Source organism: Vulpes vulpes, chromosome 8 (assembly GCF_048418805.1).
Source record: "Vulpes vulpes isolate BD-2025 chromosome 8, VulVul3, whole genome shotgun sequence".
NCBI classification, from domain to species: Eukaryota; Metazoa; Chordata; class Mammalia; order Carnivora; family Canidae; genus Vulpes; species Vulpes vulpes.
The window spans coordinates 90672739-90686991 of NC_132787.1; the positions used below are offsets into that span (position 1 = coordinate 90672739).

At 53.7% G+C, this 14253-nt stretch overlaps 2 protein-coding genes across 3 annotated transcripts; both read left to right on the plus strand.

The window, feature by feature from the left end:
• Window positions 1-1468: 1468 nt before the first annotated feature.
• Window positions 1469-12196, plus strand: MPV17 (mitochondrial inner membrane protein MPV17). 2 transcript variants are annotated; one of them, XM_025983943.2, is made up of 8 exons: window positions 1469-1911; window positions 2408-2482; window positions 9146-9261; window positions 9473-9565; window positions 9659-9754; window positions 10004-10036; window positions 10291-10343; window positions 11304-12196. In XM_025983943.2, the coding sequence occupies exons 2-8, from the start codon at window positions 2413-2415 to the stop codon at window positions 11371-11373; spliced, it is 531 nt and encodes a 176-aa protein (XP_025839728.1). In that variant the 5' UTR covers window positions 1469-1911; window positions 2408-2412; the 3' UTR covers window positions 11374-12196. The 2 variants fall into 2 exon arrangements, with proteins under 2 accessions (XP_025839728.1, XP_025839729.1); XM_025983944.2 differs by having other exon boundaries at window positions 1892-2063.
• An 858-nt stretch (window positions 12197-13054) lies between these two features.
• Window positions 13055-13944, plus strand: UCN (urocortin). The gene is made up of 2 exons (XM_025984023.2): window positions 13055-13128; window positions 13391-13944. Exon 2 carries the CDS (start codon window positions 13404-13406, stop codon window positions 13782-13784), a length of 381 nt encoding a protein of 126 aa, XP_025839808.2. The 5' UTR covers window positions 13055-13128; window positions 13391-13403; the 3' UTR covers window positions 13785-13944.
• The last annotated feature ends 309 nt before the right edge of the window (window positions 13945-14253 follow it).

Consider the following 14253-nt stretch of genomic DNA (forward strand, 5'->3'; position numbering starts at 1 on the left):
CAGACTCCAGCAATGAGAAATAGGCAAACCATAGTCTTAGAATATATGGGAGTACAATCAAGTTTGGGGGAAGTAGTCAGATGACCTCAGGAAATAAAAATATGCAGCCAGCTGCAACTGAAGGGAGTGGACACTAGTGCCTACCTGGAACAAAACCCACTGGCTCTGTCTGTAGATGGGTTGGCCAAATAATCTGCGAACCCCGTTTCTGCCTCTTCCGTGTATCCGGAGAATGCTTTCAGCCCTTGCTCTCTGTCTACTATAAACCCTTTTCTCTAAAGGCCATTCTACTTCAGCCTTCCCTCCCAATGTATCCATTTTATACTATATGGATTCATGTTCTTCTCATCCTTTGTTCCTTTGCTCATACTGTCGTTCCTCCCCTCACCCTAGTCATATCCATATAAGTCCCATTCATCCTTCAAGGTCCCAGCTCAAATTTCACCTTTTACTATGGAGCTTCCCAGATTTTTCTAGTAAAAACTCTCCCTCATGTATTCTCAAGAGGGAAGGAAGAAAAAGGACAAATGAGTGTTTATTAAACACTGGATCGATTTCAGGTATTTTGCACGTGTTAATTATGAAGTAGATATTGCCGCATTTTACTTGTAAAGATAAGATTCTGAGTTTGAGTGGTCTGAATAAGGTCCCTTTACTAAGCAGTGGTTGCTGGGATTTGAACGTAGACTGACTGCAGAGAACAGCTTTCCAACCTACCACATTTGGTCTCCTATTAGATTTACTAGTGTAAATTCACTCCTGGCACAGTGTTTTGCATATAGGAGCCTTTGGTTAGAGGTCTGTGACATCGTATTACTTTGCTTCCTCATTGTGTTTCTCCAGCACCTGTAACAGGATTCTCCCTGTGGTGATCACATAGGAATTGAGTAAATGGGCGCTAGCACTAGCCAGGTAGAGAACCTGAAAGACAGGTGTAGCTGCTTCCTGAAGTGTGGGTTCCCAGGGTAAGTTAAGCAAAGGCTGCCAGCCTGACAACTCTGCCAGGGATCTTGTCGTTTCCACCACCCTCAAAAGGATGTTGCACTATATTCACAAAATTTCAGAATGTTAGGGCTGGAAAGGGGTTAAGAAATCACCTAATCTAGTGATTTCTAAATACTTAGTTGTGGACCCCTTTTTTAAAAAGTGGCTCTTTCTAGAAACATTTTAAAAGCTGAGGTAAAGAAGAACCTGTAGTGAGTGACATGCCCAAAACATCTTATAAACGTCTAATACTGAGGAGGAGCCCGGTTTGAAAAACAGTCCAACAGATGAAGAACCGTAAGTTCAAGTCTAGTGGTGACCAAGGCTGCGGAGACCGCTACTTAACAAAACCAGTACCAGGACCTTCTGAGGTTCTGGAATCGCATGCTTTCCACGGAGGAGTTCGCTTTACGTGGCACTTTTAAAGGCTACTGTGGACCAAGACTGAACCAGGCACTTAGAGGACGACAGGTACGAAGAAGACCCAGTTTCACCCATTCAGGAGTTCGCAATCAAGACTAGTGAAGAACCCAGCGTCACTGGAAAGAAAACCCGCAGTTAACTAGGCTTATAGTTTCCAGAGGGATTCCCGAGACCACGAAGGGCGTCAGCACCTTGGCCAGTTCCGGGGGAAGGAGCAGGGAGCGTCTACCAGGTTGAGAAGCCCGGGCTTGGGGAGAGGAAGGGCAGGAGGAGGCAGCGGTCGGCCCCAGGTGGGCAGAACGGCAGGCGGGGCCCCACCGAGACCCGCGCGCTCACAGACCGACCGCTGAGCGGCTCTCCCGCGTAATACGCTCAGTCCACTCCCACTCCAGCCCCGGCTGCGGGCGGAGAAAGCTCAGCGGTCAGCCGGCCGGAAGGGGCGGGTCTTGCGGCGGAAGTCCTGCCCCGGCCTGGTCACGTGGGAGGGGCTGGACGCCAGCGCAGGTGAGTGCCGGGCGAGTCTCCTTCCCGGGCTCGAACCGTCCGGTGCCTGGAGCACCCAAGGCGCGTGTGACTTGGTCCAGGTTCAGGGAATGAGAGGCCCTGTTTCCGGTGTGGAGTTGGGCTCAGGAAGCATACGAGCTGGTTCCAACTAGGTGAATTTGGGGACCTACCGGGCTCTGGGTGAAAGCCGGAGCAAACCACTCCTCAGGAGGGTCTCGGTAGGGAAGGAGGCCCCTAGGTGGCTCTGCGTTAAGGCTGAGGGATGGGGGGGAGGGGGAGGACTGCCACCGAGATTCCGCAGCCTCCTACAGCCCGCTTCTGTTACCTGACTGTCTCAGGCGAACCCTGTCACAGGAAGCATCCCTCCTGAGCCCACTGCCCCTCTAGGACATGGAAGTGGGACGGGGAGAGGGAGTGGGCCCAAGGGAAAGCCAAGCGCTCTTTAATTGTGGGGATGGGCAGTGGGGGTGACCCCCCTCTCCTCTTGGCTTGACAGGAATCATGGCACTCTGGCGGGCATACCAGCGAGCCCTGACTGTTCACCCATGGAAAGTACAGGTCCTGACAGCTGGTGAGTGAATAGATCTGAGTGGGAGCAGGCAGGCTGATTTGGGAGGCAGAAGCTCACCTCACCACACCTCGCTCATTTTTTGCTTCTCTTGAGCCCCCTTGAAGTGTTGGCTGTATCTCATCTAAGGCTGTCCCCAGTCTTTTGAAGGGTGGGTCCCCAAGGCTATCCTCAAGGAAAGGATATACCTAGCTGTAAAGTAGGATCTGAAAGCCCCCAAAAAGCGAAGGACTTTTCTCCCTTCAGGTGAAAGGCATTGCCCTAGGAGAACTTAACTTAGAAAACTAACAATAGAGGGGTGTCTGGATGGCTGAGTCAGTTAAGCCTCTGCCTTCTGCTGGGGTCATGGTCATGGAGTCCCAGGATAGAGCCCTGAGTCAGGCTCCATGCTCAGCGGGGAGTCTGCTGCTCCCTCTCCACCCTGCTTGTGCTATCGCAGCCGTGATCTCTGTCTCTCTCTCCCAAATAAATAAATAAAGTCGTTTTTTAAAAAAGAAAACTAACAATAGCAGATGCTTCTCTAACATCTTACAGTGTGCAAAACGCTTTCAACATATTATCTCATAGAGTCCCCACCAAGATCTGTGAGCTAGGATTACTTGAGTCCACGTTAGATTACACATCTTAAGTGCTGGGATTAGGATTTTTTACCCCACTTTATTTTTCTTCATTTTTTTAATCGTGAAATATATCTTAAGATACAAAATAGTTGGGACATGTATGTACAGTTTAAACAGTATTAAAACTGATTACTCTTATATCAGTACCCAGCTTGAGACCCCTTGAGCACCTGTCTCTAACAAGCCAAGAAATAACTCCTTTCCTGGTTTTTTGTTTATATTCCTCTTTTGCTTTCTTTATAGTTTTACTACCTATGTATGCATCCCCAAACAATATACTAATCAGTGATTTATGTTTACTCCAAATCCAGTGATTGGATAGCAGTCTCACAAAGGTAGCCTAGTGACTTACCTGCATTCGTTACCATCTTTATTTTGCACATTAGCTGAGAAGCGAGGGGATGGCATAGAAATAAGTATGTTTAATAGGGGGGAGAACTAGAAGGTGTGTGACTGGGGGCAGTGCAAGAATGATCAGGTTAAGATGGGATCTGGCCTATGTTTAGAAGAGGAGAGGATTCTAGGGAGGACTGGGCTTCTGAGAGGAAGACCATTGAGAGGAGTGGCAGGCTATGGAATCCAGGGAAGAACAGCAGGCCTGTTACTGGAACAACCCCACATCAACACTAGAAACTTCACTGGGTCACTGGCCAAGGGGCAGACGATTTTGCCCACCCCACCCCCCCGGGCCCTTCTCCAACCTCCGTGCCTAACCACCCCGTCCTGTCCTCAGAGTGTCCGTCAGCCTGCATGACTCACCTGGTTGCGTGGGTAGTGACTCATGCTGGACTGTGTGGCTGTGATGGGGACTGACACGCTGGGCCCTTTGCCAGCCTGACTCCCTCAGGGCCCTTAACTGCTGGAAGGAAGGTTCCCCCCTCGTGGCCATCAAGAATAGAGGGGGAGGGAGAGTCCTTGTGTTTCCCTACCTCAGAAAGGTACAAGAGGAGGAGCTGGATTTCAGAGAGGTCCCCATGCAGACGTGGCCAAACTGGGGTGCTGGTCTGTCCATGATGGAGCCTGCATTACCTCATCATCTCCATGTCGCCCTGAAGCACTTTCTAGGTAGCACTTTTCCCAGACTTCTTCCCTGCTGTTAGTATATTGGATCAAACTACAAATAAAAGAAGGAGGTAGGTTTGGCTCACCAAGCTGTTTTCAGCACAGAGCTTCCTAAGGCCCCCTGGGATAGCTCCTTATACTGGAAGACATAAGAGAGATTTCAGACTTGGAGTTGGAAGAGCAGGGTTTTAATTTTAGAGCTGTAGTCCTCGGAAGCTGCATGAACTGAGGCAAGTCGGTCAGTAAACCCCTTGGAGCCTCAGTTTCCTCGTTCAGGAGTTGAGTCTACTTAGCTGACCTCACAGAGCCACCGTAAGGGTTCTCTCTGTGAAAAGGCTTTAGAAATAAAAAAAAAAATAAAAAATGCTTAATAGACATAAAGACTCCTGAGCTTGGCATTTTCATGAGTGTTGGCAATCCATGCACGACAAGCTGTTCTTTTTTTTTTTTTTTTTTAGATTTATTTATTTATTTTTTAGAGCGAGAGAAAGAGAGCAGAAGCAGGAGGGGCCGAGGGAGAAGAGAGACTCAAACAGACTCCACACTCCTCACAGAGTCCGAAGCAGGGCTTGATCTCACGACCCTGAGATCATGACCTGAGCTGAAACCAAGAGTTGGGTGCTTAACCAACTGAGCCACCCAGGTGCCCCTGCACCGTTGTTTGTCTAGTGGTATTTCGTCTGAGTTTGTTCCATTTGCCTTAAATTCAAATATGGGTGACTATCTCAGCCTTGGCTCTCCAAGCAACAGAGCCTGAGGCTGGCACAGGTACTTTGTAAGGGAGCAGGAAGTAATCCTGTGGGGGGGCAGGGGAGAGCAGGGAGAAGGAAGATCAAATAGCATATTGCTTAGGGCACATGGCTGCTCCATCCCCTGAAACTGAGAAGCTCTTTGAAACGCTTTTTCAGACCAAAGGAAAAAACAGTGTTTTCTGGAGAAAAGAAACAGTTACATACCAGCTCTCATTTCACATTGGTGAAAGGTTTGCCACATGGGCTGTCAACATCTGTGTGCTGCTGGGTTTCCTGGGTGCCATCCCTGGGGTTAAGCATGGATGGTGCATCCCCAGCTATGACCCAGGCCTGAGGCAGGATCAGTCAGGTTGAGTAGCAGTAGTGGCTGGAGTAAGGGATAAGTTAATCGAGATCTGAAATGGTTCAGAAGAAGTATCTGATACACTTAGTGTTAGCCAAGTTAAATTCAGGAGCAGAGCAGCCTGGGAAAAGGAGGCCCCTTCCAGTCTCCAGTGGGCTCTGGGCCCAGCTCCACCCATTTTTGGCCACTCTTGTCCTGCTATGGGGCAGCTGAGCTTCTGCAAGACACTGGTTTCCCTGGAGTCTGAATTCCGCCAGGATGTGAAAGCTCAGCAGGCAGTGGAGCATCCAGTCCAGCCCCCTCGATTCTGATCCTGATCCCGATCCCGATCCCATAGAGCAGGAGTGGCAGAGGGTGCGGTGACCCACACTGATCCCCTCACTGATCCCCCTTCCCCAGTGGTAGAAATGGCCTTAGAATATAGTGCGCTTTCAATGCCCTGCCCTGTACTTGAGACTTGGGGCCTCAGAAGGTAGAGCATAGCCCCTGTTGGTCTGGGCTTACATATCTGACAAGCTGCAGACCCTCCATTTTGTCTCATCTTCTAGCAGTAGGACAGCTTCGGGCTAGGAATGGGGAGAGCATTCAGACCCATCCCAGAGGATGCACTCCCCCCTTTCTCTGCTAGGCTTCAGTTGTCCTGGGGTCTATCAGAGATGGCCCCCAGCCCAGGCAGCTATTTAATGTGGAGGCTTCTGGGGAAGAGTGAGTCAGCAGCACCGCTGCCCCCCTGCCAATAGCTCTACCTGCCACCCCAGGCCTACTGTACTCAAGGACACATCTCCTGCCCCCCAACCTTCTCTTCCATGAGCATTTTATTTTCTTGTATCGAAGACCCCATATTGCAAAAGCCAGGAGAAGAACAAAATAGAAGAAGTAGGGAACTAGGAAGATGGTGTGGAAGTTGAGGCTTTCCCACTGGTGGGCAGGGGGTGGTCCCAGATAGATGGGTGCTCAGAGTTAGACTCCCCCAACCCCCTCACTCCACCGAATCCGGTGGCAAGTGACGGCATGAAAACTGGCACCTACCCAAGAGCATGATGTCACACCTGCGCCAGCGTCTGCCTACTGGGCTGCATGCCCAGCCTGGCATTGGGCATCACTGCGTGGCAGCCCCTTGTCCTGCCCCATCAGGGCTCAAGCATTATGTCTCTGCAAGCCTCTCATTCCAACCCCCTGGAAACAAGTCTGAGGAATGGGGAGCCAGAGCACTGAAAGATCTGGACCAACCGATTATGTCCAGGAGGACTCCCAGAATCTGACTGGGGCCTGTTTGGGCTCTGGCACTGGGGAAGGTAGAATGAGGAATCTCAGTGTCAGCTCTTCTTGCTCAGACTCACTTGGGCCAGAGAGACAGGCCTTGCTCTGAGTTCAGACCAAAGCCTTAGGCCACCCTGGAGTTGCTGCAGGCCCAGGGTCCTGATGATCTGCGAGCAGAGGAGGAGCCACTGGGCACCATTGTGTCTGAAATGGACAGGGCTGGCAGGGGCTACAGAGCTGTGCGCCCACTCCCTCACTGCTGCCCTTCCACTCAGTAGTCCCTTGGGCTCAATGAGCACGGTCTGGGCTGCTGGAATCCATCTTTCTCAGAGGCTGCTGGCTTCCCGGACTATGCTTTTCATTCCTGCTCTGCTTTTGCTTGTTGGGTGACCGTTGGCCAGCCACAAAGAGTGAAAAACCCACACCTCCCTCTCTGCGACTACTGTGACCCAGGAATATTGCTGCCTGCCCTCCCCACACGGTGACAAGGAACAGAGAGGGTCACCTCCTGGGGAGTAAAAGACAGGAAGTGCATTAGTCCAAGAAATGTCTCTGACATGCGGCCTTCGGGGCCTTGTTCGGGCAGGAAGCTCTTGCGAGTAGAAGCCGCAGAGGCTGCCTAGCTGCCACTGACCCCTGAGCTCAAGCCTCGGCCCCTCCGTGATTCCCTAGCCTCCTGTTCCTCGAGAGAAGGCCTGGGTTCAGCCCCGACTCTGATCCTTACCAAATAACCTCATCTCTTAAAGACATTAAATGGAGGTGTAGCCCTACCTCCCAGAACTTTCAATGCATGAGGGCCATTTGTAAACTGTAAACATCTTGCCAAAGCAGAACGTCAAACCATTAAGTCTCTTCATTTAAGAAGTGTCTGCTTTCTGTTCCGCCCTCCCCGGGCCTTCTCCGGGCACCCTTCCCTCCATGCATGGCCACAGCAACGAGCCCCCCCTGGGGGAGGTAAAGCAAGGGGTAGGGACTAAGTGCTAACTGCAGGGAGCAGGGAGCAAGCCTTCAATTCCACGGGTCCTTCCACCTTGAGCCTGACACGTGGCCCGGTGGGCTACTCAAGGAAGCACTGCTGCCTTTCCCAGATTGGGCCTGTTGGGGGCAGTACCTTTGACAGTTTTCTTTGGTTGGTTTTCTGAGGACCTGCCAAGCACTTGGTTAGACATGGTGGGGAATAAGAGAACAAATATGTCTAGGATTCTCTCCTGCCCTCGGGGAGGTCGTGGCTAGCATGTTCTAGGAAGAGCCTCCAGCACTTTGAGAGTTTCAAGATGAGGAGAGGTAGGCCTGCCATGATGGGTGCGCGGGGGTCCCAGAGCTGCTGTGTGGCCAGGAGTGCCAGCAGCTGAGGCCAGCAGCCTAGCTCACCTGGGGGGTGGGGCGGGGGTCACAGCCCCAGCCCTTGGCCTTCCTTCACTGCCTCTGATGAGACTGCTCAGGGGCAGGGCTTTGTGGAGGGTGCAGGGGAAGCGCAGTGAGTATGCAGCCAGCATGGACGTCAAAGCCAGCTCTGTACTAAGGACTAGGGTTAAAGGATGTGTTTGCTTGGTGCTAATTGAGGGCACAGGAACAGTGGTGGGTATGGGGCTGGAGGGGGCCTCTCATTACTCAGCGAGATGGACAGGCGAGCTGGAGATCATATGGTCATTCCCAAGTGGCCCTGTGTGCGTGTGCGTGTGTGTGTTTGCTGGAAACCATCACGCCACTATGACTGATGGGGGGCTCTGTAAACAATGACAGTTTCTATCTCGGTTTCTGGGTGTGGGTGTCTGACTAGGATTGCTTGGAGCGGGGTGTCTGTGTGAGTGACGGAAGGGGAAGCAGGTACATGGGCCTGGAGGAGAAATGGCTATAAATCTATTGTCCACTCAGTCTGAGGTTGTGAATGGGGGGGGGGAGGGGCGTGTATGGCTTTACCTGATATCTGCTAGGAGGTGCCCAGGACTCCTCCATGTGGGGACTCTTACCAGTTCAGTGATATTCCTGCCTGGGACCATGTAAGCACTCAAGTTTTAGAAAGAGAATTATTCTTGCTGTCCTCCACAAAGAGAGACCCCAAGACTGAGGTGAAGGACACTTGCCAGTGTCTAGTTGTGGAGCGGGGGGAAAGCCCCAGGGTTCCTTACCATTCTACACATGATCTATTCACAGTACAGGTCCTCGACAAATCACTGTGTAAGAAATCAGGCCACCTCGTTCTTGCCTTGGTTCTGCCACTTACTGGTTATGTGAGGTCCCAGACCTTTATTTCATACCTCAAAAATGAGTTTGGATGGAATTATCTGGAAGGCCTTTCCAATTTTGATAGTCCGTGGTTCTCAGCTCCAAGCACCTTAGATTCTCCTTCATCTGGAGGCTCTGACTGTGACTTCCCTTTATTACTCCGTACAGAGTCTGTGGGCCCTGGTCTGATCAAGGCTGTTCATCCCAGTTTCTGGCAGGACACAGGGGAGGCGTCACCATCCTTGGGAGAGGAGAACTTTGAACCAGCAGTAAAGGACCAGTCATTTGCCCCACCATCTCTTAGGCTCAGAGTGTCAGAGCCTCATTCAGGGACTTATTCCCTACCTGGAATGGCAGCCCATCTCCAGGAGGTGTCCTGACAACACCCGTGTACCCTGCACAGGGTCCCTGATGGGCCTGGGTGACATTATCTCACAGCAGCTGGTGGAGAAGCGAGGTCTGCGGGGACACCAGACTGGCCGGACCCTGACCATGGCCTTCCTGGGCTGTGGCTTTGTGGTAAGTTCCACCCACAGCCAGGCTGCTGGAGGACTGGACGGTGGTCTTAGTTCCATGTCATTCTTTAGTTTCCCTTGGCCTCTTTCACATCTAAGCCAGCCTTGAGTGTCTGGTTCCACTTGGATTTGGCTTCTAACCTTGAGAGAGGAGCTTTGTGATGTGCTCCCTGAGCTTACCACATGCTGTCTGTCCTCCCTGGGGTTTCCTCTAGGGCCCTGTAGTAGGAGGCTGGTACCAGGTTTTGGACCGGCTCATCCCTGGCACCGCCAAGGCTGATGCACTAAAGAAGATGCTGTTGGACCAGGTGAGCAGAAGGGAGAGGGACTCGGGAAGCGGGAACTGTGCTAGGGGAGGGCGGGGGTTTGGGTGCTCACAGAGCTTTAATTTCTCTCCCTAGGGGGGCTTTGCCCCATGTTTTCTAGGCTGTTTCCTCCCACTAGTAGGAGTGCTCAATGGCCTGTCAGCCCAGGACAACTGGGCCAAGCTCCGGCGGGTGAGTGGGGGCGGGGGGGGAGCGGTCTCTGTCTGGCAGCCTGGGAGGCCCAGGGGAACAAGGCAGGCTTGGTGGGGGTGAGCAGGGGGACATGCAGGCAGAGTCCCAGGCTCTGGAGAAGAGGAGCTAAGGGGCTGTGGTGGGAGTGTGGTCTTTGAACTGGTCTGTGCTGGGCGCGCTCTGCAGGCAGGAGGTGGGGGCTGCGTGGCAGTAAGTGCACGTGTCAGCTTTTCCTCTCTGTCTCCTCAGGACTATCCTGATGCCCTCCTCACCAACTACTATGTAAGTGCTGACACCGCAGCTGCCCGTTCTCCTGCTTTCTTGGGTCCAGAAGTGCTCGGGGACGGGGCCCTCCTGATGTAGAAATCCCTCAGACAGGATGACTCTCTCATCCCATGTGGGCATCACACCAGGGAAGCACTCACCCAGTGGTCCACTTTGTTCTTGTCTGCAGAAGGTGGAGTAGGACCAGGCAGGGAGTCTGGGGGTCGGGTGGTGGAGGCAGCCCCCCAACCTTTACCCTCCTTCTCTTGTAGCTCTGGCCTGCTGTGCAGTTAGCCAACTTCTACCTGGTTCCCCTTCATTACAGGTAAGACAGATCCTTACCTGACCCTCTGAGCGATGCACATCACAACAACTGAACACAGCATGATTCTTCTGTCAACCTTGAATCACTTTAGACCCTCCCAGAACACTGCTCCGGTCAGAGCTCCTCAGACTCTCAAGCATTTTATTCAGAACGACTTCTCCTTTACGGATACGGAACCTGTCCCAGGACCTGCCCACTGACCTTCCATCTCCCTGTCTCCATCCTGCCCAGCCCTCACCTTTGGTGGCATACCTGCAGGGACAGTCTGGGGTGGGGTTGCCTAGCTTAGACAGGAAGGTATACCCAAGAGCCAAGTAGGAACCTGGGCTGGTGGGTCCACTGCAGACTACTATTTGACCTTAATAATAAAGGCAGTTGCTGAAGCCACAGTAAAAATACAGTGCAACTCAAGAGGAGTAGTTAAAATTGTTGGGAGTGAGGGGACATTGGGAGCAGGGACACTTTTCAGAGGGGACAGAGTCAATATTATGTAAATAGCATAGCTTAAAGGAAGACTTGTAGACCAGATCCACCAGAGTCCTTGCAACACTCTCTGAATGTAGAGAGAGGAAAATTTACAATCAAGAGAGGGATATGGCGGGCAGCACATTTTTGGAAGATAAAAATCTCAGCCAGTTCAAAGGTGGACAGAGATGTGTATGCAGCAGGAGCCTGGTCAGGACCGAATAAGAGCCATGCTCAGCGACATGAGGGTGTTCCACTTGTAGGCTCTGGTCCAGGACACAGAGCTCTGGGATGATACCTGACCCCGACCTGCTTGTCCTCTGGCCCGAGCCACACGTCCCTCTGTCCCGAGCCACACGTCCCTCTGTCCCTCGGAGCTGATGGAAGGAGACCTCAGTGTGTACGTGCTCAGAAACCAGCCCTCCTTTCCCAGCTCTGCCCCTTTGCTTGCTCTTCCTCCTCTTTCGTCCTGACAATGCCACCTCTGTTCCGCAGGCTGGCTGTCGTCCAGTGTGTTGCTGTCATCTGGAACTCCTACCTGTCATGGAAGGCACACCGGCTCTAGGCCGGCCTCACTCCGGTGTCGGCGCCTGCCGTGCTGCAGCATGACCCCCAGTGCGGCCAGATGGCCTCCTCCAAGTGGCCACATCGGCTTTCCTGGGGTCCCGTTGCCACTCAGAACTTAACAGGCTTAGCACCTGACTCCTTTTGAAATCATTTCAACCTTTATAATGGTCTTATGCCCACCACACAGTAGGCACTCTGTAATTGTGTACAGTCTTGTTAGCTGTAGTTTGTACTTGCATCCCAGCAATGCCACTTGTCCCCACACTTCACAGACACCTCTGCTCTCTATAACCTTCCCAACCCACCTGGAGCTCTGGCTCTTCTGGGGCCCTAAACACTTTATATGGTGCCTCCGGAAATCTGTTATTAAATACATAGTTTGAAACTTGCAGAAATCTATGGGGGCAGTTAGAACTTCTAGAGCTAGAAAGAAGTCTAGAGACAACCAATCCCAATGTTCTCCCACGGATGAGCATGCTGAGGTCCACAGAAGTGAGATGGCAAGTTCACACCACCAACCAGTGGCAGAGTGGAAACTTGAACACACATGTTACAGATGAATGTTTGTATGCCCTCCAGAATTCATCTGTTGCAAACCTAATGCCCAGGGTGATGGCATTAGGCAGTGGGGCCTCTGAGAGGTGATCAGGTCATGAGGGATTCGTGCCCTTTTAAAGCAGCCCCAGACAGATCCCTCACCCCTCTCACCATGTGAGGACACACCAAGAAGGAAAAGTTAGTGAGTACCACATCTACCAGTGCCATGGGCTTGGACCTCCCAGCTTCTAGAACTGTGAGAAATAAATGATGTTTATAAAATACGGAGTTGATAGTATTTTTGGTATAGCAGCATGAAGAGACTAAGGTTCCCTTACTTCCTATCAAGTGATCTTAACTGGAGGTCAAAGCTACAGTAATACTACTGCTGTGATTCCCAGAAGAAAAACTAACTTGGTAAAAACACTACTTTGCAGCAAACTCAGAAGCAGATGGACCTGCCTTTTGTGGTCTGAAAGCCCCCAGAGGCCAGAGGCTCTTTTTAAAATAAATGGTGCCTCAGCCAGACCACCCTAGAATTTAGACCATGGGGCTGGAATAAGCTCAAGAATCCTGGCAGGTGGGCTGCCTCACTGCCTTGCTGCCTCTGGGATGGTAGCAGAGTGGGAGCTGGGAGCCAGCTGTGCTCCGGATTGCCTTAGTTTGCAGAACTGATACTAAGGACTAGGGACTAGGCCTGAGCAGCACAACCTTCTCCCAATGCCTCTGGCCCCTTCTAGAGGCCAAGAGCAGAGTGATCACCACTGACAGCCCTGAGGTCCAGCCTCCCTTCTGTGTGCCATAGAACATTGGCCACCTGACTGGTCTGATAAGGGGGCTGGCCCTAGTCCCTACTGGCTGTCATACGCAGGTAAAGGACTCTTGTGGCTCCCAGAGCAATGGTAATGCCCCAGCAGCTTCTCCCGCCCTGAAGGCAGGGGCGCTTGCAGCACTGGCAGCAGGACCCAGAGTGGAGGGTTGTGAGGTGCGCCCCTCTGGGTCTCGAAAGCAAGCGGCCGGACTCCAAGCTGCGGCCGTCACTGCTTCTACAATCAGTACATGTCCGTCGCTGACGTCAGTCGGAGCTGTCTTGGGGCTATATAAGGCTGGCGGCGGTCCCGGGACAGACCCCGTGTTCCTCAAGGCGCCCTCAGCCTGCCCGACGGCCGGAGACTGGAGCCCCGTCCTGCAGCGTGTGGACACTCTCCCGCAACCTGTGAGTGGCTCGGAGCATCCAGCCTGACTCCTTAAGCACCAGGACGGCGCTCAGCTCACCCACCACGACTCACCTCAAGGGAGAGAGGGAGGACAGGGTGGCACCGGGCTGGGGCAGCGGCTGGGACTGGAAGGAAGGCTGTGGGCACCAGGCGGCAGCCGCAGGGGCCCGGCCGCGGGGCTGGATGCGCATGGGAAGGGGAGTGGCGCCACTTGCGACTGCCCGGGTCGCACCTCACCCCGCGCTCCCCCTGTCTGTCCAGGGCCGGCGGCACCATGAAGCAGAGGGGACGCGCGGCGCTGCTGATGGCGCTGCTGCTCCTGGCACAGCTGCGCCCGGGGAGCAGCCAATGGAGCCGGGAGGCGGCGGCGGCCGGGGTCCGGGACCCAAGTCTGCGCTGGAGCCCCGGGGCGCGGAACCAGGACGGCGGCGCCCGCGCGCTGCTCTTGCTGCTGGCCGAACGCTTCCCGCGCCGCGCGGGGCCGGGCCGGTGGGGATCCCGGACCGCGGGCGAGCGGCCCAGGCGGGACGACCCTCCGCTGTCCATTGATCTCACTTTCCACCTGCTGCGGACCCTGCTGGAGCTGGCGCGGACGCAGAGCCAGCGGGAGCGCGCCGAGCAGAACCGCATCATATTCGAGTCGGTGGGCAAGTGATCGGCGGCGTCTGCAGCCGCGATAACCTCGACCCCCGTCCCCTCTCCCCGGGCCCGCACGTGCGCGACTGGAACTGACCCAGTCCCGCCAGGCTGGAGCGGCCTAGGGATGCCCTGAGCACTCTGTGCGTCACCAGTTTTTAATAAAAGTGCTGAAGAGCCTTTGGCCTCGGTTGTGGGGCGCAGGGAACTACAGCAGGGTGGGGGCCCGTGGGAAAGTGCGACCTCCCAGGCCGGCGGGGGTGGAACCAGATGCTGGCGCGAGGGCTCGGGCAGAAGGGCCTTTAACCGGGGTCCGCATCTCCATCGTTCCCCCAATAACTCAGGTGCTGGTGCCGCCGCACCACCCCGACCCTTTTCCCTTGGCACCGAGCTCGCCAAACCGTGCTTGATATCAAGGAGATGCCCCGCAGGGGTCATTCCACTTCCGTCCCTCAAATGGGCCCGGATCCGGGGAAGGGCAGGGTGGT

Coding starts and splice junctions, on each gene's coding strand:
- MPV17 (XM_025983943.2), top strand. CDS start 2,413: ATGGCACTCTGGCGGGCATACCAGCGAGCCCTGACTGTTCACCCATGG. Junction 9,566..9,658: donor AGAAGATGCTGTTGGACCAG/GTGAGCAGAAGG, acceptor TTCTCTCCCTAG/GGGGGCTTTGCCCCATGTTT. Junction 10,344..11,303: donor CTGGTTCCCCTTCATTACAG/GTAAGACAGATC, acceptor TCTGTTCCGCAG/GCTGGCTGTCGTCCAGTGTG.
- UCN (XM_025984023.2), top strand. CDS start 13,404: ATGAAGCAGAGGGGACGCGCGGCGCTGCTGATGGCGCTGCTGCTCCTG.